The sequence below is a fragment of the Stenella coeruleoalba genome (genome assembly GCF_951394435.1).
Source record: "Stenella coeruleoalba genome assembly, chromosome: 6".
Taxonomy (NCBI): Eukaryota; Metazoa; Chordata; class Mammalia; order Artiodactyla; family Delphinidae; genus Stenella; species Stenella coeruleoalba.
Window position 1 is genome coordinate 47002772 of NC_137151.1, and position 20139 is coordinate 47022910.

The 20139-nt window shown below is 35.6% G+C and overlaps 1 protein-coding gene across 2 annotated transcripts in view; it reads left to right on the forward strand.

Annotated features, from left to right (window-relative positions):
• The window catches only part of EPC2 (enhancer of polycomb homolog 2), a 107420-nt gene that overhangs the window by 24617 nt on the left and 62664 nt on the right, over positions 1–20139 (forward strand). For both annotated transcript variants that reach the window (XM_079925005.1, XM_079925006.1), the window contains exon 2: positions 17649–17808. In XM_079925005.1, coding sequence (XP_079781131.1) covers positions 17649–17808 — 160 coding nt within the window. The remainder of the gene's footprint in view (positions 1–17648; positions 17809–20139) is intronic.

Sequence of the window (20139 nt, forward strand, 5' to 3'; positions counted from 1 at the left end):
GGAAAGTAGTTTATATTTACCTTGAATTGTGCAACCTTGCTATAATTATTTTATTAGTTCCAGGAGTTTTTTGTCAGTTCTTTCAGATTTTCTACATAGACTATCATGTCATCTGTGAACAAAGACAATTTTATGTCGTTTTTCCAATGTGTATATCTTTTATTTCCTTTTGCTGGTCTTGTTGCAGTCACTAGAACTTCCAGTATGATGTTGAAACAAAATAGTGATAGGGGACATCCTTGCCTTATATCTGACCTTAGTGGGGAAGCTTCAAGTTTCTCACCATTAACTATAATGTTAGCTGTAGATTTTTATCAAGTTCAGGAAGTACTCTATTACTAGTTTACTGAGACTTAATATGACTTTTTTTTTTTGCGGTACGCGGGCCTCTCACTGCTGTGGCCTCTCCCATTGCGGAGCACAGACTCCGGATGCGCAGGCTCAGCAGCCATGGCTCACGGGCCTAGCCGCTCCGCGGCATGTGGGATCTTCCCGGACCGGGACACGAACCCGTGTCCCCTGCATCGGCAGACGGACTCTCAACCACTGCGCCACCAGGGAAGCCCTAATATGACTTTTTATATGGTTAGGTTTCACTCTGTGATCTTAATGTTTTCTATTTGTTTCTTCTGTTCTTTGTTCCCTTTTCTTATTTTTCCTTCTTTTTGGATTATTTTTTTATGATTCCATTTTATCTCTGTTTTTGGCTTATTACACATAGGTCTTTGTTTTGTTACTTTAGTGATTGTTTTAGGGACTTGGTTCTCAATTGGGTCTGATTTATTTCCCGGAGGACACTTGATAATTCCTGGAAACTTACTATTTTTCACAAGTAGAGGGTACTACCAACATCTCTTTAGTAGAGGTCAGGGATGCTGGTAAATATCCTACAAAGCACAAGGCAGAATTCCACAACAAAGAATTACCTTGCCCAGAATATCAATAGTGCCAAAGTTGAGAAACTCTGATTTTGGGTATACATCTTTATTCCAGTCTACCTTCAAGTGACATACCACTTATGTACACTGTAAGATCCTTACAATAACGTACTTCCACTTCTCCCTGTCCAGCCCTTATGCTATTGTTTTCATGCATTTTACATATGTATAAACCCTATAATACATTCTTATTTTTTAATTCAAAGAACCAATTATTTTCAAATACTTCAAAATAATAAGAAAAAGATGTATATATTTACCATTGTAGTTATCATTACTCCTGCTTTTCATAAATATATCTTATATCTAGACTTTCATCTGGTATCATTTTTCTTCTTTGCGAAGGACTTCTGTTAACACATCTTGTAATGCAGGTCTTCTGGTGATGAATACTTTCTACTTTTGTACATCTAAAATAATGTCTTTATTTCACCTTTTTTTGTGTGTGATAAAGCACATAAGTTTATCTTCTTAACAATTTATAAATGTGCATTACAGACTGCTAGCTGTGTGAATTGTACAACAGATCTCTAACTTTGTTTTTGAAAGATATTTTTGCTGGACATAGAATTGTAGGTCGACAATTCTTCCTTCTAATATTTAAAAAAATGGTGCTCTAGTCTTCTCACTTGGATTATTTCTGATGAGAAGTCAGATGTCATCCTTATCTTCGTTCCTCTATGTTAGCATATCTTTTTTCCAGTCTGGTTAATGGAAGCAGGTGATCTTTCTGGCCCTGAGTGACAGGCACTGTTCCCGCTAATCCTTTGTTATAGTTCATTCTCCACTGTTACATAGTTTCTTCACACACAAGTGCTGATGAATATTTTGCTGAATACTCCAGGGAACCCTCTGCAGATCTCCTGCGTCCTCTCTCTGTGTAGTTCTTTCCTCTTTGGTACTCTTCCCTATGGACTTTAGGTGCCTTAGTCTTCCTGGACTATTATTTCTGTCCCCTCAACTCAGGAGGTCTTCTAGCCTCTGCCTCCGTTTCATCCTCGTGCTCCACAACGTGGAATATTCTTTGAAGGTAGTAAGATAAGGCAGTCGTGGTGCTCACTGGTTTTAGTCATTGTCCTTTATTGCCTGATGTCTGGTGTTTAGAAAACCATTGTTTCAACTCTTTAGCCAGATTTTTGTTGTTGTTGCTTCAGGTATAAGGGTAAATTCATTCCCTCTCCCTTTTTTTTTTGCAATTTTTTATTGTGATAAAAATTCACATAATATTTAATTCACCATATTAAAGTGTACAGTTCAGTGGTTTTTAGTACGTTCACAGTGTTACGCAGTGTCACAGCTGTCTTATTCCAGAACACTTCCATCACCCTAAAAAGAAACCCCATACCCATTAATCACTCTCCATCCTACTTGTTCACCAACCCCCTCCTTAATAACCGCTAATATAGTTTCTTTATGCATTTGCCTATTTCTGAACATTTGCTATAAATGGAATCATACAATATGTGGCCTGTTGTATCTGACTTCTTTCACATAGTGTAATGTTTTAAAGGTTCACCCATGTTGTGGCATACATCAGTATTTCACTCCTTCTTATAGCTGAATAATATCCACTGTATGTATTTCATCTTTGTTAGAGTGGAAGTTAGCTGCTGAAGCCTTTTAACTGGTTTCTGCTGCTGCTTTTATCTCCCAGAGTCCATATTTGACCTTGGCAGGTGATTTTAATATGCTGTCAGGACTAAGAATCAGATTTGGAAAGTTAGTTCTAGAAGAGAAGCAGGTTTAGTTAGAATAGGATAAGGACTTATCTAGAGTCCTTTTTTCTTTGTCTTCCTCTTTTTTTTTTTTTTTGATCATGAAAGGGATCAGTTTAAGTGGTTTTAAAGATTAGCACTGGTTGCTTTCTTGTAGTACGTATTCTTTGAGAAAATTGTAGAAAATATAGAGAAGAAAATAGAGACCAGCTACAGTTTCAGTACCTAATACTTTGACACATTTCTTTCCAGCTTTGTTTTTTTACTTTTTAATTCTGCATTTATGCATGCTATCACCTGTTATTCTATTTATTTCACTATAATTGAGATTATCTTCAATATGTGATTTTGTTGCATGCTTTTTCTACTTAATGTGTAAGCATTTTCATGTCATTAAACTGTCTTGCAAAAAGTTTTGAATGGCAGTGTGTAAGCTTATCATATGCCAGTATTGGAGATAATAAGGTTTTTTCCCGTTTTACTTATTATAATTATTGTGTAAATAATAGATTAACTGTTAGAAAGTTTTTGAAGGCTTAGAAACATATTACCAAACTGTTCTTCAGAACATACCAATTTACACTTTAACACATTCACTAGCACTCATTCTTGAAAGTGTCTGTTTTACTCAGCACAATTTCACCAGCGTTGTGAATAATGATTGCCATACCAGCATGTTTTGTTTACATTAAATTTTTGTTTACATCAAAGGTTATTTTTTCTAGATTTTAAAAATCAATTTTATTGAAGTATAATTTACATACAGTATAAAGTATTTGTTTATTTTTTTATAATTTATGTTATTCTTTTGGCTGCGTTGGGCTTCCGTTGCTGCGTGCGGGCTTTCTCTAGTTGCGGTGAGTGGGGGCTACTCTTCCTTGCGGTGTGCGTGCTTCTCACTGCAGTGGCTTTTCTTGTTGTGGAGCACGGGCTCTAGGCGTGCGGGCTTCAGTAGTTGTGGCACGTGGGCTCAGTAATTATGACTCGTGGGCTCTAGAGCTCAGGCTCAGTAGTTGTGCTACTTGGGCTTAGTTGCTCCACGTCATGTGGGATCTTCCCGGACCAGGGCTCGAACCCATGTCCCCTGCATTGGCAGGCAGATTCTTAACCACTGCGCCACCAGGGAAGCCCAAGCATTTATTTAATTTTTAATTTTATTTTATTTGACTGTGCCATGTGGCATGCAGGATCTTAGTTCCCCAACCAGGGATCAAACCTGTGTCCCCCACCGTGGAAGTGCGGAATCCTAACCACTGGACCGCCAGGGAATTACCATAAAGAATTTATTTTGTTTATGGTTTTGTGTTTTAATAAACAAATATACCTGTGTAACCACCATCCCAAACAAGAAATAGAACATTTTCATTCCCCACAGAAGTTCCATTTAACCTATTTGCAGTCATATCTTCCACCCCCTTTTCAGGCAGCTACTGATCTGATTTCAGTCGCTATAGATTAGTTTTGCCTGTTCTCAAACTTCCTATAAAGGGAACCATACAGAATGTAGCTGCTTGTATCTCGTTGTTGCTTGTTGTACTTTTGAGATTCATCTATGTAGTATATATGATTAGTTTGTCTCCCCCACCTCCCTCCTCTTTTTTTCTTTTAACTGAGTAGCATTCCTTTGAATGAATGTATTTACTTTAGTCACCTGTTAATGTGCGTTTTTATTGTTTCCAGTTTTTGGCTGTTTTGAGTAAAATTGCAGTTAACGTTCATGTGCAAGTTGTTTGTGGACATGCATTTCACTTCTCAGGTACACACTTAGCAGTAGGATTGCTGGGTCATGTGATAAGTGTATATTTATAAGAACCTGCCCAACAGTTTACAAAGTGGTGATACCTTTTGACCCTTCCACCAGCAGTTGATGTTGTCAGTTTCTTAATTTTAGTCATTTTGTGGGTGTGTAGTCAAAACTGTCTGCAATTTTATTTTGCGTTTTCCTGATACAAAGATGTTGAACATTTTTTCAAGTGTTTATTGGTCATTCCTGCATCTTCTTTTGTGAAATATCTGTTTAAATCATTGGCTCATTTTCTTTTAAAAGTGGGTTGTTTTGGGGACTTCTCTGGCGGTCCAGTGGTTAAGACTCTGCTCCCAGTGCAGGGGGCACAGGTTCGATCCCTGGTCGGAGAACTAAGATCCCGCATGCTGCAATCTGCAGCCAAAAACAGAAAAGAAAAAAAAAGCGTTGCTTTTTTATTATTGAGTTATAAGAGTTATTTATATATTCTGCATACAAGGCCTCTCACATACTTATTGTGAATACTTTTTCCCCCAGTCTGGCTTGTCTTTTTATTTCCTTAAGAATGTATTTTGAATAGCACAATATTTGCATTTTGAGGAAGTCCAGCTTATCAGTTCTTTCATTTATAATGTGTTTTGCTTTATGTTCTAAGAAATCTTACCCAAACCCAGAGTCACTAAGATTTTTCTCCTGTGTTTTCTTGTAGATGTTTTACAAGTTTAGGCTTTGTGTTTATGTCTGTGACCTTTTTTTTTTTTTAAACACAGATTCCTAGAATCTTCTCCCAGAGATCCTGGTTTAATAGGTCTGGGGTGGAGTCAAAGAATCTAGTTATTTGTTTTGTTTTTTATAATTTATTTATTTGGCTGTGGCAGGTGAGTTCCTTAGTTGTGGCTTGCAGGCTCCTTAGTTGTAGCACGTGTGCTCCTTAGTTGCGGCCAGTGGGCTCCTTAGTTGTGGCAGGAGAATTCTTAGTTGCAGCATGCATGTGGGATCTAGTTCCCTGACCAGGGATTGAACCCGGGCCCCCTGCATTGGGAGCTTAGAGTCTTAACCACTGCGCCACCAGAGAAGTCTCTGTGACCTATTTTTTTTTTTTTTTTTTCCTGTGACCTATTTTTGAGTTAATTTTTGTGTATAGTTTGAGTTAGGAGTATAGGCTTATTTTTTTCCAAACTGACGTCCAATTTGTTGGCAAGACTATGCTTACCCCCATTCAGTTCCCCCATTAATTGGCACCTTTGTCTAAAATTCATTATGTGTATGTATGTATGTGGGTCTATGTTTAGACTTCTTTTCCATTGCTTTATATGTACATTCTTATGCTGATAACACACTGTTTTGAATAATTTAGCTTTATATTTTGTAATGTAGCTTGTAATCAGATTGTATGTTCTTCAAATTTCTTTTCTTTCAAGATGATTTTGGCTATTTTGCCTTTCCATATGAATTTTAGAATCAACTTGTCCATTTCTGTAAAAAAAGAAAAAAAAAAAGCCTGTTGGGGTTTTGATTGGGATTGTGTTGAGTGTCTAGATGAATTTTGGGGGAAATTTTACACAAGTAAATTTTTTGAACAGTATTGAACCTTCCAATTCATGAGCATACTACATCTCTCCATTTATGTTGATGTGCAAGTTTTACACATATTTTGTTAAACCTGTCTGTAAATATTTAGTGGTTTAACACTGTTGTAAATGGTAATTGCTTTTTATTTTTATTTTTTAGTTGGTAGTATACAGAGGTACAATTGAGTTATTAATATTGACTTGCAGTCTTGTTAAGTTCACTTTTTAGTTCTAGTAGCTCTGTTGAGATTCCCTAGGATTTTCTCCCTACATGATCATATTATGTGCAGTTTTACTTCTTTTTTTCCAGTCTGCCTGCCCTTATTTCTTTTTCTTTCCTCACTGCAGTGGCTAGAAACTCAGGGAAAATGAGGCCTAGAAGTGGTGAGAATAGACCTTTTAGGCTTGTTTTTGCTCTTGGGGGAAAGAATTCAGTCTTTGACCATTAAGTATGATGGTCTGTAGGTTTTCCTTTGTGCTGCCTGCCCTTTATCAGATTGAGGACATCTTTTTCTTGCTTTCAGTGAATTTTTTCTTATGAATGGGTGTTGAAAAAAGATTTTGAATTGTCAAATTTTCTAATTTTTTTTTGCTTTTGTTCTCAAAAATTTCGCTACTATTAATATTGCACTTTAATTATATGTTTTAATAAAAATGAGAAACTTTTATCCTTGACAATGTGCTGTGGACTATTCTGAACACCTTATTAACTTATATAATCATCACAACAATCCTTTGAAGTGTATATGGTCTAAATTTTACAGATAAGCTTTAAATCATTATTTTCGAAAGGAATGTAAATTTCTTTCCCAATCCCTTTCATTGTAGACCTATGAATATTCATTTCTAATAAATGAGGTTTGTTTTTTCTCTTTGTGTTATAATTTGGGTTCTCTTCACACCGTCATTAATTTTGATTATTTTTAGAGCATGTGAAACATAAACAGGGTTTTAAAATTCAGAACTGTTAAAGGATATATGCTCAGAGAATTGTCACTCCCTCCTTATCCTTTCTACTCCATTCATAATACCCTATTCTTTGTGATTCTTAGCCAATTTATGATCAATTTTGTGAAAGTTCCATGAGTACTTGAGAAGAAGGGGGATTGTGTGTGAAGTTTGATAAATAACTATAAGTTCTACCTTATTAAGTTGCTTATTAGGTCCTTGCTTGTTATTTGTCCACTTGATTTGTCTTGTGCTGAGAGTGGTCTTTTTAAATATATATATAGATTTATTTTATTTAGTAAGTTAGTTTTCGACTGCGTTGGGTCTTCTGTGGCTGTGCGCGGGCTGTCTCTAGCTGCCGAGGGCTTCTCATTGTGGCAGCTTCTGTTGCAGAGCACAGGCTCCAGGCGCACAAGCTTCAGTAGTTGTGGCACATGGGCTTCAGTAGTTGTGGCTTGCGGGCTCTAGAGTGCAGGCTCAGTAGTGTGGCGCACGGGCTTAGTTGCTCTGCGGCATGTGGGATCTTCCCGGACCAGGGCTCAAACCCGAGTCCCCTGCATTGGCAGGTGGAGTCTTAACCACTGCGCCACCAGGGAAGCCCCCTGAGAGTGGTCTTTTAAAATTATTTTTAGTGTATCTTTGTCTGTCTTTGCATATCTGTAGCTTTTTCTTCATGAAATGATTATTTGATCATAAATTATTGTTGATATATAGATATTCATAAATGTGTATAGAAGTTCAAGATCTTTGTAATGAATTGTGGGTTTTGGGTCATGCTTAATGCTCTTTGGCTTGAATTCTACTTGTCTGATATTAGGATCTGCTCGTCTTTCTTACTGTATTCCATTACCTGATAAACTTTTCTGTTCCTTTTACTCTTTTTCACTCACTCTTTGTGGTGATGGTGGTGGTGGTGGGGTATTTCTTGCATAAAGCATATAGTTGAGTCTTTGGTTATGAGACAAGTTGAAAATCTTTTTGTTTTCATAGGTGAGATAAGTCCACTCACATTTATTGATATGACTGAACATGTTTGATCTCAACTCTTTCATAATATTTAATTGTTTTGTATTACGTTATATTGGCTAGTTTCTTTTTTTATTTTGCTCTCATCTTGTTTTCCTTCTCCCATTTTTAGTTGCATTATTTCTACTTTACTGTGCAGATGTTTGTACATTAGTGCTCCAGCCTTTCCCGCATCTTTGACATATATGTATATATGTGTGTGTGTGTGTGTGTGTGTGTGTAGTTTTGTTGAAGTTTTCCATTCATATCATGGTTGGATGAATCCAAGATGATGATGGGCTACACTAGTCATTTGTGGCTGGTGAGCATTTGAAATATGGCTAGTCTGAATTGAGATGTTCTATACGTGTAAAACACATGTGTTACATACAGGTTTTTAAGACTTGGTGTGGAAGAAAAAATGTAAAATATCTGCATACCTTTTTATATTGATTACATGTTGAAATGATAATGTTTGGATATTTATATTGGCTTAAATAAGATATATTATTAAAATTAATTTCATCCTTTTTCTTTTTACTTTTTTTGGTGTGGCTACAAGAAAATTTAAATGTGTGGGTCACATTTGTGGCTTCCATTACATTTCTTCTGAACAGTACTATTCTAGTAGATTCCTCAAAAGTCCCCTACAGAATTCCCTGAGTACTTTGTATAGCCTTGATACTTAAAGGATAACTTAGCTGGATGTAAAATCCTTGATTCATACTTTATGTTCATTGAGGTTTCTGAAAATGCTGCTCATTGATGCTTTGCTTTATGTTATTTTTAAAGTCTGATGTCATCTGATTCTTTTGGCCTTTTAAGTTATTATTATATGTTATTGTTACTATTATTGTTTGCTTGGAGGCTTTGAGGATTTTTTCATTATTTTTGAAACAAATATATGTCACAGTCTGTTGTTCTGGGTTACTTTTGCCAGGTACTTGATGAGCTTTTTTTATTGTGGTAAAAAATGCAGAGCCTAAAATTTAGTATCTTAATCATATTTAGGTGTACAGTAGTATTATACAAGAGATATCTAGCACTTTTCTCATCTTGGAAAACTGAAGCTCTATACCCATTGAACAACGACTTCCGTTCTTCTCCTTCCCCAGCCCCTGGCAACCACCACTCTTTCTAAGAATTTGACTACTTTAGACCTCATATAAACAATGCAGTATTTGTCCTTTTGTGACTAGCTTATTTCACTTAGCATAATATTCTCAAGGTTCATGCATGTTGTAGCATGTGTCAGAATGTTCTTCCTTTTTAAGGCTAATATTCCATCATATGTACATACCACACTTTGTTTGATATCCATTTATCTGTCAATAAACACTTGGGTTTCTTCTACCACTTGGCTATTGTATTATAAATAACACTGCAGTAAACATGGGTGTGCAAATATCTCTACAAGATCCTATTTTCAGTTCTTTTGGATATATTCCCAGAAATGTGATTACTGGATAATACGGTAGTTCTGTTTTCTAATATTAAGCCTTCTAGTCCATGAACACAGGACATCATTCATTTACTTATGTCTTTCTTAATTTCTTTAGGCAGTGTTTTGTGTTTTTCAGTGTACAAGCCTTTCACCTCCTTGTTTACGTTTATTCCTAAGTATTTTGTTCTTTTTGATGCTATTAAGATGGGATTGTTTTCTTAACTTCCATTACAGATTGTTCACTGTATAGAAATGCAACTGATTTTTGTGTGTTGATCTTCTGTCTTATAACTTTGTTGGATGCGTTTACTAGGTCTAACTTTTTTTTTTTTTTAATGTGTGAAATCTTTAGGGTTTTCTACATAAAAGGTTATGTCATTTGTGGGCAGAGATATTTTTACTTCTTCCTTTCCAATTTGGTGTTTCTTTTTCTTGATAATTGCTCTCCCTAGGAGTTCCAGTATTGTGTTGAATAGAAGTGGCAAAAGCAGGCATTCTTGCTTTGTTCCTGATCTTAAAGGAACAGCTTTCAATTTTCCACCATTGAGTATATTGTTAGCTGTGGGCTTTTCATATATGGCCTTTATTGTATTGAGATGATTTTGTTCTGTTCCTAGTTTGTTGAGTGTTTTTATCATGAAAGAGTGTTGAATTTTTTTCAGCATGTCAATTGAAATAATCATGTGGTTTTTGTCCTTCATTCTCTTATTATGGTGTATTACATTAACCAATTTTCATATGTTGAGCATTCTTGCATTGCAGAAATAAATCCCACTTGGTCATGATGTGTAATCATCTTCATGTGTTCAATTTGGTTTGCTAGTATTTTGTTAAGGACTTTTGCATTGACATTTATCAGCAATATTGGTCTGTAGTTTGTTGTTTTGTATTTTTTGTTTTTTTACTTGTAGTATCCTTCTGCCTCCCCCCTTCCAGTTTTATTGAGATATAATTGATACATAACATTGTATTAAAGTGTACAACATAATGATTTGATATATGTATATGTTGTGAAATGATTACCACAATAAGTTTAGTTAACATCTATCACCTCATGTAGTTACTTTTCTTTTTTTCTTGTGAGTAGGACTTTTAAGGTGTACTGTCCTGGCAACTTTCAAATATACAATACTGTATTAACTGTAGTCACTGTGCTGTACATTAAACCCCCAGGACTTATTAATCTTATAACTGGAATTTTGTACCTTGTGACCACCTTTACCCATTTCCCTATTCCCCACCCTCCTTGTAGTATCTTTCTCTGATTTTAGTATTAAGTTAATACTGGCCTCATAAAATGAGTTTGGAAGTTTTCCCTTCTCTTCAGTTTTTTTTTTTTTTTTTTTAAGATTTTGAGAAGGATTGTAGATGAGTCTTTAAATGTTGGTGGAATTCTCTAGTGAAGCCATCTGTTGATGAGCTTTTCTTTGTTGAGAGGTGTTTGATTACTGATTGAATAGATTCAATATCCTTACTGTAGTTCACGGTTTTAATTTTTTCATGATTTAGTCTTGGTAAGCTGTATATTTCTAGAAATTTATGTGTTTCTTCTGAATTATCCAATTTGTTGTTATATAATTGTAGTAATATCTTATGATCCCCACTGCACCCCCCCATCCCCCCGCCACCCTCGTGGCATCAGTTTTAATGTCTCTCCTTCAGTTCTGATTTTTGGTATTTGAGTGTTTCTTAGTTCGTGTAGGTAAGGGTTTGTCAATTTTGTCGATCTTTTCAAAACAACTTTTAGTTTTGTTGGTGTTTTTAAATTTCTCTGTTCTTAATTTCATTTATTTCTGGTCTAATCTTTATTATTTCCTTTCTTGTACTAACTTTGGGTTTTGTTTGTTCTGTTTTTCGTTCCTTGAGGTGTAAAGTTGGGTTGTTGATTTGAGATCTCTTTTAATGTAGGTAGAAATTTATTGCTATAAACTTCCCTCTTAGTATTGCTTTTGCTGCATCCCTTAAGTTTTGTTATGTTGTGTTTTCATCTTCATTTGTCTCTTTTCTAAATTCCTTTGTAATTTCTTTCTTGACCCATTCATTGTTCAAAAGTATGTTGTTCAGTTTCTACATATTTGTGAATTTCCAGTTTTCCCTTTGTTCTTGATTTCTACTTTAATTCCATTGTGGTTGGAAAATATACTTGATGTAATTTCAGCCTTCTTAAATTTGATAAAACTTGTTTTGTGGCCTAACATGTGATCTGTCCTGGAGAATGTTCTGTGTGAGCTTGAGAAGAATGTGTACTCTGCTGCTGTATGAAGTGTTCTGTTTATGTCTGTTAGGTTCAGCTGGTCTTTGTGTTGTTGAAGCCCTATGTTTCCATATTGATATTCTTTCTGGTTGATGTATTCATTATTGAAAGTGGAGTATTGAAATTCCCCTGACTCAGTAATTTCAAATGAACTCTTCTTGAGTTCACTAATTCTTTTTTCTACTTAATTGATTCTGCTGTTGAACCCCTCTGGGTGGATTTTTTCTTTTCCCCCCAATTCAGTTACTGTAATTTTCAGGTCCAGATTTTCCATTTGGTCTTTTTTATGTTTTCTATGTCTTTCTTGATATTTGCATTTTGTTCATGCATCATTTTCCTTGATTTTCTTTAGTTGTCTATTTGTGTTCTCTTAGTGCATTGAACTTTATTAAGATGATTATTTTAAACTTTTATTGTCAGAAAATTCACAGATCTCCATTTCTTTAGGGTCAGTTTCTGGAGATTTATTTTGTTCTTTTTTTTTTTTTTTTTTTGCGGTACACGGGCCTCTCACTGTTGTGGCCTCTCCCGTTGCGGAGCACAGGCTCTGGACGCACAGGCTCAGCAGCCATGGCTCACGGGCCTAGCCACTCCGCAGCATGTGGGATCTTCCCAGACCGGGGCACAAACCTGCATCCCCTGCGTCAGCAGGCGGACTCTCAACCACTGTGGCACCAGGGAAGCCCTATTTTGTTCTTTTGATTGACCCATTTTTTTTCCTGTTTTTTTCATGTGCCTTTAATTTTTGTTGTAATTTGTGCATTTGAAAAAGTAGCCACCACTCCCAGTCTTTATGAATTGGCTTCATACAGGGTAAGGCCCTTACCAGTCAACTCAGGTAGGGGGTCTGGAAGCCCCTCAAACCTTTTCTGGAGATACATCTTCTTTGGGCATCTGCACATAATTTCCCAGTTAAGAGAGGTTTATTTGTTTCTTTATCCGGATCTTGTTGTAATCTTTTGCTCCCTCTGGTGTTTGTCAGTGGTACTGCAAGTTTTCTGGTGTTGCAGCAAGACTCTAAGTTCTTTTTTGTTCTCCACAACCCCCAGGCATCCAAAGAATGCTGGTTCAGTCAGCCTTCTGAGTTAAGTGAGACAGAAGATAGTCCCTTGGGCAACTTCCCAAAAAGCTGGAATGTTAGACACACGTTCCACTTTTCTCTTTCCCTCCCATGGGAGAAGCTGTGAGCAGAATGTTTTCTCCTGATTGCTCCAAACAGTATCAGATCTTGTCTGGTTATGCAAGTTCTTGTGTGCCATTTTGCTCCCTGTTGGGCTTTTTTTGGATAAGTAGATTCATATCTTTTATCTTAAATACTAGTTCTGTTGCATTTTTTGTTCTTTCTTCAAGGACTCCAATTATATGAATGTCATTTGTTCTTTGCCTGTTTTTGTATCCTATCATTTTGTTTCTTACTCATTTTAGTTCTTTTTTCATCTTATTTTTATTCTCTTGATTATTTGACAGCCTTTATACAACACACTTATGTCTTTGAGTACATTTTGCATTGGGCTTCTAGTAATTTTAGTTTTCATCTCTGAGGTAATTGTCTTTTTCTTTCTTTCCTGAGTTCAGTCAACTCTTGCTATTTTTTTCCCCTGAGTTTTTTGCCCCCTTCTCTGATTTTAGTTTTTAAGTTCCTTATTCAGGTGACTTTTTTTTTTTTCATATCCGTAAGTGTTTCTTTCAAGGATATTTAAGTTTGGGACATTCTTAAAGTTTTCTTCTCCACCTCCACTTTGGAGTAGAGAGAGTTCATTATTAGATGTATAGTTGAATCTCGTTTTTTGGGTTTTAATAATAGTACTAGACTTACTAGGTTTTCTTTTGTTCGTTTTTTGTAGATTTGGGGTGGTTCACAACATTCCTAGTTCAATGGTTCCCTTTTGTGTCTGTGTAGACTGTGTAGCATGATCTGCTTTTGAGGAGTAGGCAGAGAATAGCTTGTCTCGTTCTGGCTCTTTCTAGCTAGTGTTTCAAAATCCCCATCATTTGGTTTTCTGCAGGATAGGTGAGGTGGTCTCAGTTTTTATATTTTTCTTCTCTGCAAGGATTTGAAACTTCCTCTTTTGATTTTGATCTCCCAGAATTTTGCGGTATTCTGTTTTGTGCTGATGGCTCATTTCTAATTCAATTTGTTATAGTGGCTTTTTAAGTTTCTTAGTCCTTTACTAGTAAGTTTACTATTATAGTGAGGTAGAGTAGGTAAATGTAGTTATTCAGTCAGGTATCTTTAATTGGGAATTTTGGATGTAAATTTTTAAAACATCAACGAATAATGTTTGACTTTGTATGCAGCCTAACCCAGTACATTCTGAAACCCTACAAATTGGGGCATGAGCTTGGCAAGATGGAAAAGAGACATACAAATAATGATTCAAATTTCAGTCCTGCTGATTTCCGTCATAGAAATCATAGAGTCTTAGTGTACTCATATCCAAAAGAAAAAATATTTCTACTCTGTCCCTGTAGGATTGTGCCTGATACTTATTATACATGACTAGAAGTCATTAATTATTTAGCGTCTTTTAGTTTGCGTTTAACGGCTTTTCATGTAATTTCATGTGTTACTAGGAAAAGTATAAAGTACAGGGAAAGTATAATATTTCTAGGGAAACACAAAACGTGTTTAGGTACAATATGGTAGGTTTCAAAAGGATATTTCAGAATGTCAAAGTAACCATGAGAAGTGGTTTTTGTGTATTTTGGTGGAGAGTCCTTTCATTTAGGATGTTAAACTTTTATAGCATTTTTCTTTTTTTTTTAGTTTATGGAAGAAATGTAGATTTACTATTTACTATAGAAAATTTCTGAAACTGCAAAAGGGGACAAAGAAGAAATACTTATAGCATTTTGTGCAGTGTTCTATTCTGTATTCTTCCAGGCTTTTTTCGTGTCAATAGAGGTCTAAATTATGTTGTTTTTTTCTACTACCTAAGAGTTCCATTTTATGGATATGACATAATAGATATACTAAGTCTGTATTTATTGCTATTTAGACTTTTTTTTTTTTTTTTTTGGTGCTATAAACAGTGCCATGATGAGCATTTTCATTTAGTCAGTGTTGCCCATTTCTTTGTTGCCTTTTGATGAATTCCATTAGTGGAGTTAGTGGGTCAAAGGCATGCTTTTTTAAAGGAAAGGAAATTAGGTAGTGCTTGGTTTTTAGTTATTTTTAAAAATTAGGTAACCTCACCAGTGTATGATGCAGCATGTAACAAGGAATCAGCATTACTCATGTCAACATCTTCCCCCAATAAAATGACAAATCAAAACCGGTACCTACTTTGAGCCTTTTGTATGTTTGCCACTGATTAGTCTGTAGATTAAAATGGGGGAGGTGTCATGATCTGGCCTCAATTTCTGGCTGCATCTGTCATCTGTAGGCCGCATTAAGAAGGGAGTCATCCATGATCTGTTTTTAAGTTTTTTCATTTGTAAAATTAATGTTAAATCTTAATCTATTGAAGATGTATTTCAAAATTGGATAATACCTAAAAATGTTTTGTATTTAGGGCAAAGTCAAATATATATCAAAAGAATCTCTTCAAATAAAAAATGTACTCAGTTTCCTTTTTTTACCTGTGTCTGTAGATTATTAGCATTACAAGAACATGGTTTTTTATCTGTCAGACTTTTCTAATAAGGATGGAATAGTCAAGGAACACTGGAATCAGAGTCCTGAAATTTGGCTCTCTTATACATCATTCCTATTTGCTAAGAGCAAGTCACTTGTTTCCTGAGTCTCATTTACAAAATGAGATAATATCTACGCCTGTGTCCCCAGATTGTAAGGAGCTAATAGACATGTGATTGTGGGTGTACTTCGAGAGCTGTAAAACATATAAATGCAGGGTGGCATTGCATATTGCATCACTTTCTTTAACTAGGAGAGGTGAAATATCATGAAGGTAATAGGAAAGTATAGGCTTAAATAATGCTAGAAATTGCCAACCTCAGTCAAGGCCTGGCTTCCTAGTTTCTTGATGCTGTTTGTTTGCGTGTTTGATCCCATCACAACTTCTTAGACGACTCAAAAATTTGAGTACTAATAGATTTTAACTAAATCAATAGTAGTTTTTATATGGGGAAATTTACTTAGTGCTCCAACTTGGGATTCTACCCTATGAAGAAGAACATATTTCTTCCTTGCACCGAAGGTGAAGAAACTTTCAGATCTAAACCAGCACCCACCCTCATGTCCCTTTGTTCAATATTTGCCTTTTATTGAATGTCTCTGGGCTTTTGTCCATTTTGGATATTCTGTTTTCTCTGCCAGGGTTGTTTTCTTCTTTTCCTCTTTTGCCTTGCTAAAAATCCCTGTTGATCCTAAAACTCTTAATTTACACTTTACTTTCTTTGGACATCTTTATCCTCCCAAAACGAGTGATTTGACTAATTGAAAAGAGATACGCTTGTCAAGCTCAGATCGCATACTCAGGTATCTCTCTTTCACTACCTAAGTTCCTTAATGGCAAAGTCTGTCTCTCATTCACTCATAATTCTCAGGGACAGGAGTAGTATCTGGTGTCTGCCAGGTACTCAGAAATGTATTGAAAGGATGGCTGCTGATAAATAAATCTTAATTTATGCATTGCAGCATAGCCAGTACTCTCTCTCTTTTTTTTTAATTGGGATATAGTTGTTTTACAATGTTGTGTTAGTTTCTACCGCACAACAAAGTAAAGTAGCGTTCCCTGTGCTATATAGCAGGTTCTCATTAGTTATCTATTTTATACATGTTAGTTAGTGTATATATGTCAGTCGCAATCTCCCAATTCATCCCCCCCCTTCCCCCCTTGGTGTCCATACATTTGTTCTCTGCGCCTGTGCCTCTATTTCTGCCTTGCAGACAGGTTCATCTGTACCATTTTTCTAGATTCCACATATATGCATTAATATATTTGTTTTTCTCTTTCTGACTAACTTCACTCTGTTTGACAGTCCCTAGGTCCATCCACATCTCTACAAGTGACCCAATTTTGTCCCTTTTTAAGGCTGAGTAATATTCCATTGTATATATGTACCACATCTTCTTTATCCATTTGTCTGTCAATGGGCATTTAATTTGCTTCCATGACTGGGCTATTGTAAATAGTGCTGCAGTGAACATTGGGGTGCATGTGTCTTTTTGAGTTATGGTTTTCTCTGGGTATATGCCAGTACTCTTTTAGGTAAGGAAATAACAGAAGGCCTCTCTGATGACATGAGACTGAAGGAATTTCAGAAACAATCCATTTGGATATTTAGGAACCTTAAAGGAGAGGAGAAGTGTGGCTAGAATAAAGTTTGGGAGGAGAAAAGTAGGAAATAAGGTCAGAGAGGTATAAAGCCTTGTAAGCGTTGAGTGATTTTTTAACCTTTAATCTAAATATGAAGGGGATGCTTTGGGGAATGACATGACTTAATTTACTACCTTCCACAAGGTAAAGGTGCTTTGTTGGGAATGGTCCATAGTGGGTCAAGGGAGAAAGTGTCCATTAAGTGGTGGAGGTAATGAAAAGTTACTAGAATCTGGGTGTATTTTATAAGAACTTTTTGTTTCACCTTTGTTAAAAAATATTTCCTGCCGTGATAGTAATATATTCAGAATTTTGTACTGTTGAAGTTTCAGGTATATAAATGCAGAAGATACTTAAAATCTGTGATACAAATTCTTTTCCTGTTATTTGCATGTTTTTCTGTCATCTTGTTATTGGTGATAAACACCTCAATTAATTTAGCAAACCAGGGGATCGATTTTCTTGTAATGTTAAATTCTTGAGATGTTAAATTCTAGTTTGTGAATGTTTAATCTTTTTTGAAAAAATCCTACTTATTAAAATTGTAATCATCTAACATGGTATCAGTATGAGTACAAGTATTAAGGGAGAATGATAGCAATGTTTTCTGAAGGTCTGTGGCAAAGGAACTGTTTAGAATTGATTCTTAAAGCACTGTGCAATTATTGAACAGTAAATTGTAAATAGAATTTTGCATTGAATTGACATTATTAAAACAACTCATGTTGCCTACTTTACATTTTCCAGGAACATCATTTACAGCGAGCTATTTCAGCACAGCAAGTGTTCAGAGAAAAAAAAGAGAGCATGGTCATTCCAGTTCCTGAGGCAGAGAGCAATGTCAACTATTACAATCGCTTGTACAAAGGAGAGTTTAAACAGCCAAAGCAGTTCATTCATATTCAGCGTAAGTTTGTTAATTCATTGTTTTCTGTTTGTAATTTAAATTTATCAACCAGTGAAAAATCCTTTCTTTTTGCCCAAAGAGATTTTAATTTTTCAGTTTGTATGCACTGATTTATAGAAATGTTAAACGTGAAAGAATAAAATCCCTCTATGCTTACATCTCAACTTCAAGATCATTTGGAGTGTGAGTTGCATTTGGAACATTTGATAGTTATGTAGTACAGGATTTTCTATAGCACTTACACTTTATCATACAGCTAAAAGGTGGTAGATTACCATACCCAAATAAAAATTTATTTTTCAAGGCCTAGTGGCAATTATGCTGATTAGGGGCAAGTCTTCTAAAATTTTTAGAATTAGATCCTACACTTCTACCTTCATGTAGTTTTTATGGAATTCTAATTCTGCCTCCTTCGATCCTCTTATTTTTGTCCCCATCGTTACTATTTAAATGATCACCATCTTTTGCCTTAAAACTGTTTCACTGATCTCCTGACTGTTCTGTTTACTATCCACCATCTCCTATCTTTACCCTCTTCTAACCTATCTTCTCCACAGGTCCACTGGCACCAGAGTGGTCTTCTGATCAAATCATGATGTGGCTTAAAATCCTACTGTTGTTCTTTATTCTACAATAGGAATTTTCAGCTAATTTTGCAGACAGAATGCTGGTGTCTTGGTATCTTGTCTGGCTGTGTTTAAAAAAAACAACCTTTAGTAGTTTGTTAAAATAGAGATTCTAGGGCTGTGTCAGGCCTCCCTGTATGAGAATCTCTGGTATGCAGCCTGGTAATAAGTTTTTTTAAAAAGTTCTCCAGGTGATTCTGAAACGTCTCCAGATTCAAGGCTGGCTGTAAGATCTACTATTTTTCATCGATTCTAAGATGTGCCTTTGTCATATTTGAAATGAGATTACATCTTAAATTGCTTTTCTCGTGGATTAAAATCTGGTTTGTCTAAAGAGAATTTCTACTTGTTTTTGCCAGGCATCTGGGGACCAACCTGAGACCACCTTAAAGTCTTTACTTGTTTGTTTTGTTTTATTTGTTTGTTTTTGGACCACACTGGTAGCTTTAGTTTTATTTGTTTGTTTTTTTAGACCACACACGTAGGCTGTAGACCTGCTTGGAATTCAGTTCTCAGCGAGAGGTTTTTTCTCCCCTCCTTCCACCTAAGGGCAAGTTGAGAAATATAGTTTCATGCTGTTCCTTTCTACATGGCTGGTTTATTTCTTTATCTTACGCTGAGGCTGTTGCCCTTTGGTAGTATAGCTTTATGCAGGAGTATTCTATTAAATTTATTGATAGACCCCAATATAAAGCTTTTTTTTTTCTTTCTTGCAGTACATAAAGTAATGGTGCATCTTATATAGATTTGACAAAATTTAGTAATAGCCAGATTCTCTAATTCGAATACAAGGCCCTTTGTGATTTGTTACCTGCTACCCCTTTAACCTCATTTCCTGTTGCTCTTTCCCTCACTCTTTGCATCATAGGGAATAACTTAAAATTATCCACATTTGCCTTGTTGTTTCACATTTCACATTTCCTTGCATATGCTATTCAAGTCTTCTTTCCCTTTCTGTAGCTCATTTAAGACCTAACTCCCTTTTGAAGCTTACCCTGATTTCTCATTCTACCTCTCTTTGCTTATCTTAGTACCTTGTACATACCTCTAACAGAGGACTCAGCATACTTGATTGCATTGTTTGTAGCCATTCTTTCTCTCCTTTTAGACTGTGAGCTCCTTGAGGGCAGGGACTATGTTTTATTTTCCCTTTGTATCTTTAGTGTTAAATGCATGGCTTATAGATGCTCAATAAATGGCATGTTTGTTGACTGGTTCAATTGTTTTTAAATGGCTTAAAAGCCCTTAGGTGTCAAAAGCATTTTCCAGAGACTTTTCCCCTAAGGATTCAAGAGAAATACACTTGCAAAAATTGTGTGATTTGTTTCCACTATGTCTTTGACTTTGAGTCCCTTTAGCATGTTGAATTTTCCTTGTCTTTGTATCAGGAATGAGATAGCTGTTCTTAATATGAATTTTAAGGATTTTTTAAGCCAACGTATCCCCTCCCCCCTTTTTTTGTATTTTAATAACAATGTAGCTGGACAATAGGACCATTTGTAAAAGCCATTGTAGGAAACTGGAACCAGAAACTGGATGTAACCCATCTGGGTGGGGCCCATTAGATACAATAAACATTAATCTGTGTTGTTTTTTTCATTTCATTTTATTCTATTGTTGTAATAAATGGAATAAAAATAATAGAAAATTATTTTAACTTTCATTTTTTCTCTTTTAGTCTGTCAGCATATATATATTTTATATA